This window comes from Poecilia reticulata, chromosome 19, assembly GCF_904066995.2.
Source record: "Poecilia reticulata chromosome 19, P_reticulata-male-v2, whole genome shotgun sequence".
NCBI lineage: Eukaryota > Metazoa > Chordata > Actinopteri > Cyprinodontiformes > Poeciliidae > Poecilia > Poecilia reticulata.
The window spans coordinates 7256382-7273580 of record NC_088848.1 but is presented as its reverse complement, the minus strand read 5'-3'; the positions used below and the strand labels follow the sequence as shown (position 1 = coordinate 7273580).

The following is a 17199-nucleotide window of genomic DNA, read 5'->3' as shown; positions in this document are numbered from 1 at the left end:
TGTGATCAAAAAATTGGGGCATTTCCTTCATATCGGTTTTATGTAGAACTATGAAAATTTACACGTAAATCTTGGCAGGTCAAAGGAAAAAAAAAATCTCTTGAATTCTTACCCTAAATCCAACAGGAAGTCAGCCATGTTTTTTTTATTTATCAGAGCTGCAAATAAAAAAAGTCTTGCTAACTCTTCCTGTGTATCTTGATGACTTGAGTCAATGTTTCTTTCATAACATTCCTTCAAAGTCATTAAAAGCCTAAGTTTTTGTCAATGGGGTTGACTGTTGTTGCTTTAAGTTCTGGGGAGGGAAGGCAGGCTTTGTGCCGCCCCTCATGGCATACCACCCTGCGTGGTGAGCCATCTTGTCCATTTCAAAAACTGACATGTCAGGAATAAATCTTTTATTTATTCTTTCGCCTTATATAATTATGGCACTTTTGGAGCTCCATAAAAAGTGCCTTCTTTTCATTGCTTCCTTTTTTTTCGCGCTGAGAGACCGCCCATATGTGCGTTTAATCCACATTTGCAAGCAACTCCTATATCTTCCTGCTATTTTACCATTACTGTCCTACTCCCAAACTGGCATTTTCACTCCTCACATGCTTTTTCGCTGCAGCCGGCTTCCTCCAACCAGCACTCCCTCTCCCTCTCCCTCTCTCTCTCTCTCTCCCTCTTTTTTTTCCTCCTATTTATGAAAACGTCACTTCAAGTCCCTCCCTGTTTGAATCTCATTAGTTTCTTGTGTGTTTCTCCCTGTCAATAATCCCGAATCCAGACTCTCTCTATTTCCATCCCTCTCTATCTGTCAATCAGCGCCGCCTTTGAACTGAAAACCACTCCGACCAACTTCAACTCACTCAATCCGAGCGGCTCGGCTCCTTCTCCGGCTTCCCCATTTTTCTGCCAACATTTTTCCCCCTTCTTTTTTCCCCCCCTTGTGTTTTTGAGTTTTATATACCAGAGCTTTTGGAAAACGCCAATACGAAGACCCTCTCTTTTAAAAAGAAAACCCCCCAAAAACTTCAACTCTCGGACTTTCGAGCTCGCAGAGATCAAGGGTTTGAAACTTTTTGGTGGTTTTTTTCGACCCGAGAACGATTCTTCTGCTCGGGGGAAAAATGCCGCAGCTCAACGGCGGTGGAGGGGACGATCTGGGCGCAAACGATGAGATGATTTCGTTCAAAGACGAAGGGGAGCAGGAGGAGAAAATCTCGGAGAACTCCTCGGCAGAAAGGGATTTAGCAGACGTCAAATCTTCGCTCGTAAACGAGTCGGAAACGAATCAGAACAGCTCTTCGGACTCGGAGGTAAGTTCGGATCGATCGGCTCCGTTAAGTTCGCATTACATGTTTGAGGGGGTGGCCTACATTTCTTAGCACACTTTGATAGAGTTCACCATGAAAGCCCCCTATAACTTTTAACGCAATCCTTGTGTTTCGTTGCATTTCAAGGCGGAAAGACGGCCTCCGCCTAGATCTGAAACTTTCAGAGACAAAACAAGGGAAAGTTTAGAAGAGGGTGAGTTTCTTGCTTTAATCTCCTATCTTTGTTTTTTGTTTTTTCCCTCAACCATGACATTATGTGTTTTAAACAGAGGAAGGAGTCTCCTGCAGCCTTCTTCCTCAAATACAATTTCCAACGATTAAAAAAAAACCACATTCCAAGGCCAGTTTATTAAAAGTTTTCCTCTTCTCCCCTCCACCCCCCGCCATGTTAGCTGCGAAAAGGCAAGATGGAGGGCTGTTCAAGAGCCCACCGTACCCGGGCTATCCGTTTATAATGATCCCCGATCTCACCAGCCCCTACCTCCCCAACGGATCACTTTCTCCAACAGCACGCACAGTAAGTTCACTTATTTTACCAGCTGGATATCTGCACACACACTCTTCCTCTCACACACTCTCTCTCTCTCTCTCTCTCTCACTCACACACACACCGAGGCTCCAAAGCAGTGTTGTCACCCAGAAAAAGCTGAAAAAAGGGGGGGAAAAAAATTGTGGAAGCCAAGTTTTCCAACTCCTCCTGAAGTGTACAGCACCGCGCTCTTGAACATGGAAGCTAACATGCTAACTGTGCTAATGAATTCAAAAAATAAATTGAAATCATAAATGGCAGGGGAAATTGAGTGAAAATTTTTGTTCAATTAAATATATTGTATTTTTCTATTTATTTTTAATAGCAATATTTGGCCGTGTTGTATTAAAATTAGGTTAAAAGTGCGTGAACCCCCCACCCCCTTCCTCCTAAATAATGCAACTGATTTGTGTTTGCATGGCCTCATCAAAAATGCCCTTTTTTTATTTCCCCACTAACACTACAGGGAGCTGCACTTTTACACCGGCTCTCTAACACACTGAACAGTGTTTTTTAAAAAAGCAACACATATGCAAATAAGCTTTTGAAAGGGATTTGCATGGATATTTTTTTTTAAGTTGCATGCTTGCTTTTTGCAAAAAGAAAAATAAAAAAAATCAATGTGTAATGTATTGGTATTAAATGCAAACTTACTGTTTAGGCTGTGATTTATTTAACATGAGTGATTGCTCCGTTTTGCATGCTACCGCTTTTGCTTCCCGAAAGGAATCTGCTGCCTTTTTTCTTTTCCATTTTTTTTTAACCCAAAATCATTTAAAGCTCTGTTACCAAACAAATTCATGTTATTTATTTTGACACAATCAGCCCTGTTGTAATTATGCACCCTCACTCATTTAGCTCAGCTGGTCCCATGGGGCCAAAGACAAGCCATGAGCAGCATAATTTCTTCTTCTCTTATTTATTACATTTTTTTTTTTTGAAGCGTGGCTGTGTTTTAGGAACCTGTCATCTCTTTCTACAAGGTTAAGGCAAACCCCAGGCTCTAGGAAATTTGACCCACAACTGCTCAACTGATATTCGTTACCTCCATGTTTTTGGTTTTTGTTGTGCACGCCTTGAAAAATGAACTCGCACCTTGGCACATAATGCTTTCTTTTGTGCTTGACACAATTTCTGCCCGTGGTCTCACGTGAGGCTGCCCACTATGTCTTCATATCTCTTTATGTGATGGTGTGTGTGCATGCGTGTGTGTGTGTGTGTGTGTGTCTTCCGCACAGGAGAGCACATTTTGTCAGCCTCGATAATGCTGCCGGCTGGTATGTGGAATTAGTCACTCGTTACTCTCATCATCAGGCTCTGACACAAACTCGCATTCACAGCGTCGAGGCTGATTTTAAAGTGAAGGACTTCCTTGTTTCAATAGAGCAGCTTTTTTTGTTGTTGTTTTTCTTTATGAATATTACAGCAATGTGTCCTGCAGCCTGGCGAGCGCTTGCTGCCATCATGCAACAGTTAGATAAAACAGCACATTTTGCAATGCGTCTAAAGAGATGCTCCTCTGAGACGCGGTCCACCTTTGCTCTGCTCATCCTGCCCATGAATCTCCCATTTTCACACCGATCTGACAAAAGGAAGGGTGTGTTTGTTTTTGTTTTTGTTTTAAATTGTGCGCTGTGATTTATTACCCGTGTCATCATAGCAAAACTAAGACGAGGAGTTGCTTATTTGCACGCAGCGACACGACATTAAAGCCGATAATCACAACGAACGCACCTGAATATTATTATTATTATTATTATTTTTATTTTTTATTTTTTTTCGGGCTCCTACTGTACCACCTCGCCCCGGCCCCCCCCCCTCCGTCTGCGGCGCCCTGTGTGTCCGAGCTGCTGGAGCTTTTGAAGTCGGCGGTGGCTGTAATATAAATCTATTAAATTTAAAGCCGGGATAAATAATTCACCTGGACATTGATTAGCTGTCTTCCTCCCTAACATGTCACGTTAGGTTCCGAATATGACTGCTGCCGGTGTTATTAGAATGAGACTGTCTTGTCATACGAAGCCTTTGATTCTCGGATTTTTCCTCCACATCTGTTCCCTTTCGGTTTCCTCGGCGATGTGTGTCTGCTGAATATAATTGAGACGATTTAAACAGATGTCTAAATTGGAAATAGAAAATATTTCCTCCTCCACATCCATCAGGATGCATTTCTCCTAATCTGTTTGGACATCTCAAATTGTTTGTGTTATTTCTGTGTTTGCGGGACCCAAGAGGTGGGGAAAAAAAAACGATTCCTGCCTGACCTCTGGGAGCCATAACCGGCGAGAATTTGTTTTTCCTACCACCTAAATCCGAGGAGGCTCACAATTTAGTATCATTTAAGCAATTTGACATGAAGCTGTGCCCGGGCTTTAAAAGCTCTCCTCCTCTCGTCTCCTAAGCCCAGTGGTCTGCCCCCTCCTCCCTAAAACCCCCCACACAAAGGCCTGCTGAATCACTGGGTGCAGGTTGAATTGGGGAAGTGGCCTGCCAAGTTCAACCCCCGGTTTTCCATCTCCTTTTGCGTTCACCTTTTGTTTCCTGCCGTTGCTAACGCAGGGGCTTCTAGGGGAGAACATAAAAAAAAAAAAAAAAAAAAAGAGGAAGAAGCTGGCGGGTTAACTCCGGTGCTGTGGGCTAACATCACACCTCAACAGGTCTGGAGACGCTGAGGCCGAGGGAGGGAAGAATTGGGGGGGATCTGGGCGGCCAGCTCTCCTGCTTCGAGCCGTAAATCCGCCCCACATTTTTATTTTTTTTTAGTGCCTCTTGGACTTGTGAATGTTAAGATATTTAACGCCACTCCTGGCCCTCCGTATTTCTCCGTGCCCGCTGAGACATTTGGCGGGGGTTTTGAGTTTCGACATGTAATTACGATTAGTTTATAAAAGAACAAGTAGGAGGTTGGGTAGACTTGTGGGAGAGGGGGGATGAAAACGCTACCTGAAATGAAAAAAAAAAAGACTCTTGCTGAAGGTGGTAAAAAGGCTTCCTTTGCTTTGTTTCTTTTTTCCTTTCTTTCTTGTTTTTTTTTTTACTAAATCCACTCCAACTCACCCTCACTAATTTTCATCCAATAGGAAATAACATAATTCTAAGTGAATGCAACACCTCCTTTTTGTGCCAGACCGTATTGGTGTGGCCTTATCTGTAATAAAGTGACAGCAGACCGTATCTTTCCAACAACACGTGAGCAACATAAGCATAACAATGGCATATCATATGGATTATGTGTGTTTGGCTGGTGTGAATGGAATTTTTGGCTGCGACGAGGAGGAAAAGATGGGTTTTAATGCGGATTTGAGGGGATAGGGCCCACACCTTATCAAATTGGCTTTACATGTTAATCGGGCCTAATTGGTGTCCGCGGGGCTGTTTTTAAAAAAAAAAAAAAATTTTATGGCACAACATTGCTGCTGGGGTTTTTTTTCTCCCTCCCCTCCGAGCTGCAGAATTTACTCGGAAGGTTGCGCTCCTTTTGTCTTGCAAATCACTTTTGTTTACAAAGTATGGCGGAAGCAGCTCCCGCTCTCCGATTCACCCCCACCTCCCCACTCTCTCTCTCTGTCTCTCTCTCTCCTCCTCTCTCTGTCTCTTTCTCTCTTCATTCTGTGCGAGCATAAGAGGAAAAATAAAAAAAAGGTCCTTATTTTTTATTTATTTTCTTCGACTTAATAAACACCCATAAAAAAGTACAATCTGCTTTGGATTTAAGGAGTTAAGTTGGAGAGCTGGAAGTGGGAGGGAGCTGGGAAGCAAAGTTTGGCACCATTAAACTGAAATTGGGGTCTGCTTGACATTAGCGGTGTGCAGCAACATTCTCGGAGCTTAATTAGTCCAAACTGTAATTGTTCATGGTCTGCCAATAGGAGTAAGGCTCTGGAATATATATATATATATATATATATATAAAAAAAGAAGTGGTGTTGCTCTAAATCGGCCAGGGTTTTTATTTTATTTTTTTATTTTTTTGAAAAACAATAAATCATTCGCATATTTGCGCCGTGATTCAGTTCGAGGCTCGACCTCTCCCATCTCGACATGTGGTAAATTGTAAAGTCAATGAATCGCAGATGTAGGGACGGCGAGGAGGGGTGGAGCGGGGCAGGAGGAGGGGAGTGGGGGGGGGTCAGTACAGTGAGGTTTTGTTAGCGCCTGGTGAATGAATGGAAAAAAAAAATATTTGTGCTGTAAATATTTACAGAGGACGTGTGTGTGTGTGTGGAAAATATAAAATATAAGTGGGGCTTTAATTGTCTAATGCCGATGATGTCAGCACATCGTTGATCTGTCTCGCTGCTCAAAACAACACGGAGGCAAAAAAAAAAAAAAAAACCTGGCGGGGTGTGTTTCTCATCAGATTTTAAACTAGTGCGAAGGGAGCAGTGGCTCCCTGGTGGCACTGCGAGCCGGGTTTGGGTGTAGCAGCTGCACTCAAGTCTGGTTTGAACCTCCTGGTTTTTTTTGTGTGTTTTTTTTTCCTTTTCTTTTAAATTAAATCACTGACTTCAGGGTTTTTAATGCAATAGCTGCTAATCTGAGGCCTAATTTTGACTGCGGTGTGACAGATTACGCCTGTTACTCATTAACACAGAGAGCAGGCCGGTCAAACGAATTATTCTTTAAATGAACAAATCCATTTTCACCTTTTTGTATCTCTCCTTGTTTCTGTCAGTGAGCCTGCTCTGCTTTTCTGTATCTGAGTGAGGGAGGAAGGAGGGGGGGGGGGGGGAGTGGAAGGCATTAGTTAGTTAAGCAGCTGTGCACTGGGGTCTCTCCCCCCCCCACCCCCCGGTAAGAGTGAGCGTAACCCTCTTCCTCTTCTGCTTTCTCCTTTGCCTCTTCGGTGAATTTCTATAGAGCGAAACACAAAGATAGCACTGTACATCTGGAATGCAACTTGTGTCATCTGTTAAATATAGGGTAGCATTACCGTGGCCCTCGGCGCTCGGGGTGGGGGTCGAGTGGGGGGTGTGTGTGCTCCATCGAACATGGAAATGAAGCGATTCTGTGTGCCTACGTGAGCATGTAGCGACCGGCTAAATCTGTGTACAGGTGTTGTGTTTATTATTTACCGCTTCTCGTTAGTCAGCAGTTCCAACTCGCTTTATTTGTGTTGCACCGAATTACAACAGATGTTGAGTCAAATTATTTCACATCATGCCCAATTCGTATCCAGATGCATGGGGTCTAAAACAATCCCAACACGTTTACATCCAAGAGTGCAGAAGCTTTGACAGCACATCTATCTTTAGTTTTATTTTTTGCCTCAAGAAAATGTGTGTTTTGAATAAATGGTGAAGGTGGTCTTTACAAATCGTACATACTTGGAGGACTGTGAATTGTTATTAGGAGGCCCTGATACCTGTGCAGGTGTTGCCAGTCCTTTCAAATCATCTTCTTAAGCAATGCCTTAAAAAATACAAACCAGACATGTGCGCTTTACCTCATCCAGAGTAGGTCATCTTACGTCTTTTTATAGATTATCTCTGAATGAAAAATAAGCAGAAATTAGTGTCGTATAGGAGTAAATAGAGTGAAGAGAATATAGAAACGTTTAGGATCAAAGAGCAGAGAGAGAAGGGCAAGCGTCATATCCCCTACTTCAACGTCTCTCTGATCGGCTTTCTAACCAAACGGTCAGATAGAGATTGAAAGAGGAGTGGCAAAAGCAGATGAGGTGGATTAGCAGAGCTAGCCAATAACTGATGGTTTCATCCAGGACATGTTACTGTGGAATATGAACTCTGCTGTCCTCATATTGAGCTGTTAGCATGTCAGGACAGTCATGGGGTTGTCATATAGCAGCTGTCTTCAATCAGAGGCCTCTTTAAGTTTGTTGTAAGACTGACTGCTACATTTTATAAGGCATTACTGAACTGGACTGAATCAAAAGTAAGTTTTCATTGGAACAAGATTGTTCCCTAATGGTTACCTGTGTCGTTTAGGTTCACAGGTGAATTAAGTTGTTCAAAAACCTGTTTTTACAAGAATAACATGTACAAACTACCAGTATTCTTCAAATGTTGTTGTGTTAGCTACATTTTTTGAAAGTTTTTTTTTTTTTTTTTTAAGAAATTCGGCTGAAAACAATAATGCCAATTCCCCTGTTGATCCCAGTGCTTCTGAGATTTTTCACATTAAGCTCACGTCACTTCTGAAGCAAATTTCCCAGTGGCTCATCCCACATCGGGATTCCAAAAAAATGTAGGTCATTTTAAATTTTAGCTACAGAAAAGAATTATGAATTTCCAATATAAAAAAAAAAAAAAGTGCCAAAACTATCACCTCTATCCTTCGGATTTCCTTTCTCAGCATAAAAAAAACCAACGTGTAGTCGGAACTGCACTTTGCTGAAACGTAAAAAATAAAATAGATTGATCCATCAGTGTTTGTCCCCCCCCCCCAAAAAAGAAAACGCCAAAACAACTGTGCTGCTAATTTTACTGGTGCAAAACATTTAAAGAGATTCTGTTTTTCAGCTCAATCTGGGTTGTTTTTATTGCTCCCTGAGCGCTGCAGCTCCTACAACCAGGTATCCACCCTCATGTCTCTGCTTATCTTTTCATGTCTCTCTCCTCATCAAACATAGCGTCACATGGAGTCGTTCATACGTCTTTATTACTCAGACAAGTCCTGCTCCTCCTCCTGTCGGAAAACAACAGTTTTTAAACACCAATATTTTAATTCCTCAGCACTTTTATATAATGATTTTTTTAACTTTGGCATCTGCGTAGCAAGATTTTTCGCTGACTTATAAGAATGGTCGTCGACGGCTGATGTAAAATTTTAAACGTATTTGGCTTTATTAGGCACCAATCAGCCTAACCTTTTGCAAACTTGCAGAAAACGGCGATAAGATGAACTGAAGTGATTGTTGAAGATTTTATATTTTTTATTGGCACTGCAGCAGCACTCCGTCTACAGAAAAGATAAAGGTAATGACTATTGATTTACTTCTTTTAGATAGAAAGGTTATGGGAGGGGTTTGGGTTAGACCTGGTTTCGGGAGATTATCACCCTGACTTTTCTGTATATATATATATATATATATATATTTTTTTTTCCACAGAAAAGAAAAATGCTGTTTTTCAGAAAGCGTGCATCTGACTTCGTGTTTACAGCTTTCAAGTGAAGCATTCTTTCAGCTCAGACACGAGTCCAGAAATACTTTCGCTATGTGCGTTCTTTTGCCTGCCTGAATGGTTCTGTAAGTTCATTCATAATGGGTCCAGTAGCCAAATGAGTTCACCAGCAGAGGAGTGGGAGGGAGCGGAGAAAAGCGGGAAATGTGTGTTAGGCCTCTGCGTGTGTGAGTGAAGGGCCCACGGTTGGGGATGGAGGGGGGGGTGGGTTCGGGGGTCGGCCGCACAAAAGCCGCCTGAATAGACCGCATAATTGCTGTTAATGCCAGGGCAATGAGAGCAGCGACAGTTCCTGGTTAGATGTCCAAACAATAGTGCCCCTGGGCTTCACATTTATCTTCCTGTGTGTGAAGGAGAAGAAAACGGGAAAGAGGAGGGATTGGAACAGGAGAGTTCAGTTTTCAATCATCGCTTGACGACTGAGCATGTGTTCATGTGTGTGGCTTCTGCCTTTGAATGCACTCCCCCCCCCACCTCCTTACCGGCCCTCCTGCACTTCCCGCTTTGCTTCCACGTTTCTGTTTCCCACCGCCGTCATCGTCAGAATAAACGCAACCTTAAAAGCTGTGGGGGGTTGGGGGGTCCGCTGCGATGCTGGAGGAATTCCGGTAGCGTAGGCCTTCTGTTTGGACTGCAGAGTGTGTTTGGAAGGGGTCAAAGTGCACCGGCACTGACATGAATTTCACTGAGAAAGGAAGCCCCCCCACCTTTTCCCTTCCTCCTCCTCGTAACTATTTTTATTACAACAACTGATAAAGAATCCTCGAGTCTCCTTTGGAGATTTTCTTTTTTTTTTCCCCCAGATTATGCATGTGTCTGCGCACACGGGGAGGAGGTGCCACGCTGCCATCTCAGCTCTTAATGATCACATTGGGCCAGATAATGACTAGCTGTGCCAGTGTGCAGGGAACACCTGTGGTACACCAGCCTGTTATGGATGCGGTAAAAATGCCCTGGAACATAATATCGAGGAGGAAGAATCTCACTCATGCTTATTTCATCTTTTAATACCCTCACCACTTGTTTTTATCTGCTGTTTTTTTTTTGGCTCTGTGAAGCATAATTACCCTCTTACCTTACAAACTAATAAGAATTTGTACATAAAATTGGAAGCAATTTTAACTAATAACTTTGGAATTGTTTGTTGCAAACAAAATCTTACATTAATTGTATGTGGTGGACCGGCACAAACAAGCAGATAGAAAATTGTTCAAAATCTGAAAAGTGTGGCGTGTATTTATATTCATTCTCCCTTCGTCCTGCTACCGATAAAGGTGCTACACTTTTCCTTCAGATGTTACCTTGCAGCTCGCCAAAAGCCATGTGGAGGACATCGAGAAAAAGTGATCAAGTCAAATTGACAGTGAAAGATGGTTGTGGAAGCATCATTCTGTGGGGGGAATAGAAACTGACCTGTGGCCTAAGGTTGTAGTTGATGATGGTCGTAGTTGGTTGGACAATAATGGAAGAAAACTCTTTAGGCAACGAAATATTGAAGACAACTATTGTGCAATTACAATGTTGTGGTTTAAAAGGGTTAGCGTCAAAATGTGAGATCCTACAAAGTAGTCGGAGTGCACAGCACTGACTTACAGTGGTTGAATGCAAATCATGCCACACTTTTCAGATTTGTATGGTAAAAATGTGAAAGCCATGTTTTTTTTTCTTCCTCTTTTTTTCACAATTGTACACCACATTGTGCAGATCTATCACATAAAGTCTAGTAAAATGCCTGGAGATTTGTGGTTGTAACATGACAAATGTGAAAAAAATTCAAGGGCTGTGAATAGTTTAGCAAGCCATTGTGTTTATTCACCGTCTCTTCGGCCGCACAGGGTCTGCAACATATTATGAAAACTGTTTTCTTTTGTATCCAGTTTATATCTCTGCTCTTAAAGCAGCCAGGGGATTTTCAGCATGCAGATAATCTGCTCACAAATGGCTCAGATGGGGAAGGAGGCAAAAGCGTGTGCTAAACACATAATGGCCAGAGTTTAAGGTGATAAAATTCCAGTCGATGTATTTTTAATCTCACTAATTAAACTTTTAATTGTGGCCAGATAAGCTCCGAGGAGCGAGAGCGCGGTTGCGTACGTGGGGTTTTTGGAAGGAAGAGGGGAGTCTGCTAATGAGGTGAGCGTCCGCTTGTTTAGCTGTGGTATTATTTTTATTTAAAAAAAAAAAAAAGTTGTGGATCTGGTGCTGGCTGCAAAAGGTGAGGGTAAAGCTTTAAGGGTGCAAGCAGAAATAATTTCATCTACTAATCTGGGGATTATGTCAGGATTTGGAACAGAAAAAATGTTGGCAAGATTACTTGAAAATGCACAAGGCTAATAAAATGAACCCCCCTTTACCCTAGCAATGTGGAACTGCGCTGGATTTCTCTTCTCAGCCCCCCCTTTCTGGTTGATGAACCAATTCCAATGGAAAACAGATTAAGAGTAAATTCCCATGTGAGCTCTTTAACCAGCTGTTAGAAACCTATTTACACACAATAATAAAGCGCCTCTTATAAAGAGACAGCTGTCAACTTGTGTACAGCACTAAATAACATGTCATGTGAAGAGGCTGTCACGTCCGCACATGCTGAGTTTGGTTTGTTGGGTTTTAGAACGCAGCATTGAGCAAGGCGACTGCTAATAACATTTTAAACCATTTCATTCAATTTATTTCCTCTCCTTTCATGCCCACTTTTGAAGTCTTACTTTGGAATATAATTATATAATTTAGATTTTTACCATGGCTGTTGTCACCCGCTCATTGTGTATTCAGTCCTCCGCGGTTAGAGGCCAGCGTGACAGCAGCGCTCAGGGTCAACTCCGAAAGTGAACAAATTGACTCGTGGAAGTGAATTGTCAATTGTCATTCTCCCCCGAGGGGTCAGGAGTGAAAGGAGCGTCTTGTTTGGACAACTGTCCCGAGGTGAGATGAGTGGCCCTTGCCGTCCGGCCTGAAGGGACGGACAGAGATGGACTCGCAGGTGGAAAACCAACCAAGTGGACTGGCAGACAAACACATAGGCAACAGGGGATGTGGCATTGCTGAGGCGGAAAACAATGGAATCTGGCCACCCTGAAATTGCTGTTTGATTGGAATAATGACCCGCAGTCGGCAGCTCAGCCTGTGTCCAGAATGAGGAAAACTGCGATTGGAGCCATCCCATAATAAAAAAACACAAGCCTGAATGAATGACAGCTGATTCACTAGATCTCTGTGTTAAACATTAAACACAGATTGGTCCAGCACATGTTTCCAGAACTTAAATTTACATGCTTTGGCTCAGGCGAACGTCAGAGTGAATGTTTTACATTCTGGTTTCTGGAAGATGAGTCCTGATCCTGAGTGGAATAAAAGTCTTATTCCAGCAGGTTCCCCACTAACTGTCCCTTTATTAAAACCTCAGGTTTGGCATGAAAAACACCAAAGTAACCAATGGGGATCTCTGAATATTGGGATCTACAAGAAGTCTAACACCCTCCGGAGTCCCTGATGATAATGTTTATATACATTTTAAAATACATTTTAACAGTGGTGGTAGGCAGACTAACGCTAATAGCGGAGCTAATATTTTTTTGTTCAGTGCTTTACCATTTTTGCTAACTTTGAAGACTGAGTTTTGGTGTAATGCTTTAGCGTTACTGGAACTGATAGTTGTGCTTAGTGGTTGGGTCAACATACTTTTCATATATTATTTATTTATTTATTATTATCAAGTTGCCTTGCCTTGTTTATCACAGTTCTGGTTATTATAAGCTTTTGCTGTAGATATGGCCACGTCTAAGATCAACACGTTCCTGATTTACTTGAATGACACGTTCTGTCATCTTTCACATTTTGAAGAATGGCTAAGCAAAACTTGCCTCTAGCTTCAAATATACACGCCAGCAAAACTGAGATCCATATGCCACTTATTAAAGTCACGATTTTAGTATAAATTACAAAGCCATATTTATTTAACTGGAAATGGTATGGGTGCAAGTAATTGTGGGGCTTGTGATTTACTAAAAAAATAATATCCTTAGTTCAGGTGAAATTTTCAGTGAAACTGTCCTGATGCAGTTTTTCCACATTTTTGGTGCCAAGAAGTGTGCAGGGGGTGCAAATGAGAAACAAAAATAAAACATATTGGTTGTTTGATCAGTTTAGATTTTTAGATTTGAGTTTTTTTTTTTTTTTTTTTTTCAGCTCTTTTAAAAATTCTAAAGTAGTCCGTTTTATTGTTTTCATTTTAGTCCCTTTATGAATCCGCTTTCTTGCATAAAGGTGTTTACTGTCCCTTGGTAAGTAAGCCAAAGGTCAAGTTCCGTGCAGCAGTTATAATGAAAGTTTAGGGTGGAGACTAGCATCGCTAAACAGACATGGCCTTTGTGTCATGTGATGCACGTCACCATGCACTTTAGAACCAGGAGGCTTTTTTATCTCCTCTTTACTGCTTCCTCTATCTTTATTGTCTGCCTTGCTTTGCATATTTCAAATAACAATAAAGATAAATTTCCAGCTTTGTCATTATATACGGAATCAAGCAGTTTCAGGAAGGATCCTTCAGGGTTGGGATGATTTTCACTAATCTCTCTTCCTTGGGAGGTCCACCGGACCGTATCGGTCAGCAATTACCAGCAGTTAGCGTCCCAGGCCCTCGGGAGCGTTTTCCAGGAGATGAATCTAGGCTTGGATGTGTATAAAAGCTCTTTGTTTGTTGTGGATGACCCTTGCCGGTGTAAGGCCTGTGTCTGTCTCTGCTCAGGCGGGCGGGCCAGCCTGCAGTTAGGATGCAGCAGCTGGCCGGGGCCCAGGCACAGGAATGCTGTGTGTGCTATTTGAACAGTGACTTGTCTCAGTGCAAGGCCTGAAGGACTGGAGGGAAGGAAGTTGCTGCATGTTTACATAGCTGAATTGTCCATTGCCCCCTTACCCCCTCTTCCAGTGTCTAATGCACTTCTGTTCAAACACTCACAAGTGTGGAGATGACCCCCACTGATGCTCACAGCTCTGCTTCTTCTGGTCTGAATCAGTCTGTGAATAACTGGACCTTTTAGCTGCTACTTTCTTCCCTGCTGTGGGTGTTTGCTGTTTTAACCTGGAGGCTTGGATGGTAGATAAAAGAAGTATTACAGGGCTCTGTTCGTCACTCTGAGACAGATGAGGAAGGTAACCCATAGACAAATGAAGAGATGGAAAGCATCTTATTGCTCTTAGCGAGGGCCTGTCCAGCAAGGGTCCAGACATTGACGTACGGTGGCGGTGTCAGGCTAATTGTTGTTTGAATTACCTGTTATGATCCAATGACAAATCTCTCACACTCTTGCCACCAGAGCGGAAAATGTATCCGGGGGATTGGCATGATCTTTGTGCGGGTGTGTAAACTTGGCTTCAACAAGATGGATAAATGCAATTATTGGACAGACCTGGAAAGGAGAAAATCAATTTAAAGCCCGTAAAGCTAAGCAGGGGCCGTGGTTAATTCATTTGGCCAATTTACGGGTGATGTACGAGTGTCAGGGCACATTAGTCAGGCAGGGGAATGGATGAGTGTGTGTTGGACCAGTAAGACAGAGAGGAGGAGGGGGCTTCAAGCGAAGATGCTCTCAGGATGCGGAGCAGTCTCCTTGAGACCCGGCTGCACTCTCTTCCCAACTCCATGATGCTTGGCGTCTCAGCGGACAAGGCCAATGGAGCTTGCTTGTAGAAATGACAAAAAGATTCACTGAGCGCACCGAGTGGGAGGGAAGCGGAATTGCTTTGCAAATGAGGTGCGGAAACGTGGCTGTGGTCTGCTGGGCAGCAGACTGAGTGCCAGAGTGTTTTGCCATACCAAGAGCTCAATCAGGTCCTGTCAGCAACCTCCCATCTCACCACCATCACCACCACCCCAAGTTAAATGAGTGCTTTTCCTCTATGCAGCAGGTGTACCCATGCTAGACCCAAGCAATTTCAGCTTCCAGCTTTGATTCACTAAGTAGTAAATAACACTGACATCGAGTGCCCTAAATTTGATTCTTAATGCTTTGAGTGGTTTTGCCTAGGGTTCCTTGTATCTGTTAAAGATCGCGGCACACTGACATTAGATCGCTTTAGCCTGCCTGGTCTGTTAAACAGCCATTGTTTTGGTGGTACAAAACCCACTGAATGGTTACACAAGCTGAGTGGTATGCAAAAACAGTGGTTAGAGCGTAGCCGGGCGGGTGCGAGGCGTTGAGGGAAGCTTTGGTTTACAGCTTCAAGCCGCAGCCTGAATCGTAGGCAGGGTTTCTCTATCAGACAGAAAGTGGGAGAGAGAGAGAGAAGTGAGAGAATATGACCTCCCTCGCTGCAAAGCCAAAGCTGTTTAAGTGGCTGCCATCGTGCTCGAGTGCCTCTCTGTTTAGTTGGTCGGATTGTGATCCGTGTCAGGGAAAGTGCACGTTAGCATGTGTCACCTGACTGCGAAGCAGTCGTCCTCAAGAAACCGGAGTCGGAGTGAATGCCAAGGCTTTTTAAAGACAGGTGCCACCCATGCCTGCCGCACAGCAGCTGGGGGAGAAGACTGCACGGTCCACGGTTATGTGTGGGCCACTGGCAAACGGCATCAACAAGAATCCTTGGACAGAAGGAATTCAATAAAACACATTCATTCATCTGTCTCTGCATTGACAAACTGCAGTCAATGACCCTACTTTTTGTCACTGCAGTGATATAAATCTCTCAGTATTTACGTGTAAGCATCTAAAATATGTGTTTCATTGCATTAGATTGTTTTTTTTCCATTCTGATCAAAAGCACAACTGATCAATGGAGCAGGAAACCAGTGTTCTTCTCTCTGTTTAAAGGTGATATAGTTTGGAAGTTCTTCTCATACAAGATTCACGACTTTCCCCCCCACCACCTTTTTTAGATAAACATAAATTCTTCAAAATCCAAGATCTTGAGCTGCAAATTTGCAGGTCTTGGCATCGTATTCTCCAGATTTGCCTAGGAGTTTCTTCCCAAGTGCTTACTGCCGCCCCTCTCCCTCCCCATGGGAGAACAACTGCTGTCTACCATCTATTAGCCAGTGGAATTCCTCACCCTGACTCAGACAGGGGGAAAAAATCTTGGAAGTGCTCTCAGTGATCCTGGATATCATTTTACAATTGGGAAAACGGGCCTCTAAACTGTTCCCAGTCAGAAGAGGTCTTTCAGATTTGTTATAATCAGCAGTTCTACAAGATAAACGCAACAGGTTTTTACCCCTTTGCTTCAGTCAGCTTTGAAAAATTTCCCACCTGTACATAAGTAGCAGGGATATTGTGATAGAATTTCAGGTATTGAGTCGAGACATTCCGATTGGGATCAAGGCATATTACATGATCTGCATCTGTGTTCCTGATAGGAATGAACTCCCAACTCTTCGCTCCCATGCAGCGGAAATTTTCAAAGCTAATTTTAAGCAACCATGGACTACTTTTATTTGCATGTCTTTGAAAACTGTGTTTTGCAACATTCATTTGTTGATCTAGTATTTCTGACAACTGACGATTGTCAGAGAAATACTAGCTAGTCGTCTCCCATTCAGAGATCATTTTGACATTTACGAGTCGAGTCAGCACACTCATTTTGCCGTCATTTAGGTCTGTGGCTGTGGTAAATCATAAACAGGCCGGCAGACGCCCCGCTGAACGTCAGACCTGAACTTGAGGGGGAATCTTGTCTCTCGCTGTGAGCCAGCTGAGCTTCCTGGCCAGAGATAGCGATGCTGCGGTCATAAACGCTGGGAAACTCAACCTCTAATTGTTCACAGAAACCGTTGGCAGGATGAGCGAAAAAACGATGAGCGAAGAGGAAGGCATCTACAGGGAACTGGGGTGGATGTAGAGATGAGACTGCTCGCACTTGCCGATCATGGCTTTTCAGGAAAAGAGGCGAGCCTGCAGGGTTTCTTTCCCAACGTTGAACCGGTCGCCCTTAAGAGGAAAAGAAAACTCTGGAAAACCAGAACCCTGCCTTTTTGTCTCTTTCTCTCCCTCTCTTCTTTTCCTGACCCTCTTTTAAGAAACAGACACTTTCCTAACATTTTAAATTGCCCTTGTCATGCGGTTTCCTCAGCGGAGCTGCCGGGAGCCGGCTGTTTCCACATGGGCCGATGTTCTGTACCAGTTCTGGTTTTCAGAAAAGAGAAGATCTGTTTTTTCTGGCACTCAGCACCGCTGCATTAAACTTCCAATTTTTCCCAAAAGCTAACAGAGTC

The 17199-nt window shown here is 43.1% G+C and overlaps 1 protein-coding gene across 16 annotated transcripts in view; it reads left to right on the top strand.

Moving 5' to 3' along the window:
- The first annotated feature begins 320 nt into the window (after positions 1–320).
- Positions 321–17199, top strand: part of tcf7l2 (transcription factor 7 like 2) — a 107189-nt gene continuing 90310 nt past the window's right edge. For 2 of the 16 annotated variants that reach the window (XM_081600974.1, XM_081600971.1), the window contains exons 1-3: positions 459–1304; positions 1449–1515; positions 1715–1839. In XM_081600974.1, coding sequence (XP_081457100.1) covers positions 1116–1304; positions 1449–1515; positions 1715–1839 — 381 coding nt within the window. In that variant the 5' untranslated portion in view covers positions 459–1115. Of the gene's footprint in view, positions 1305–1448; positions 1516–1714; positions 1840–17199 lie in introns of all 16 variants that reach the window. The other 14 variants (XM_081600975.1, XM_008436837.3, XM_081600973.1 and 11 more) reach the window with 9 other exon arrangements.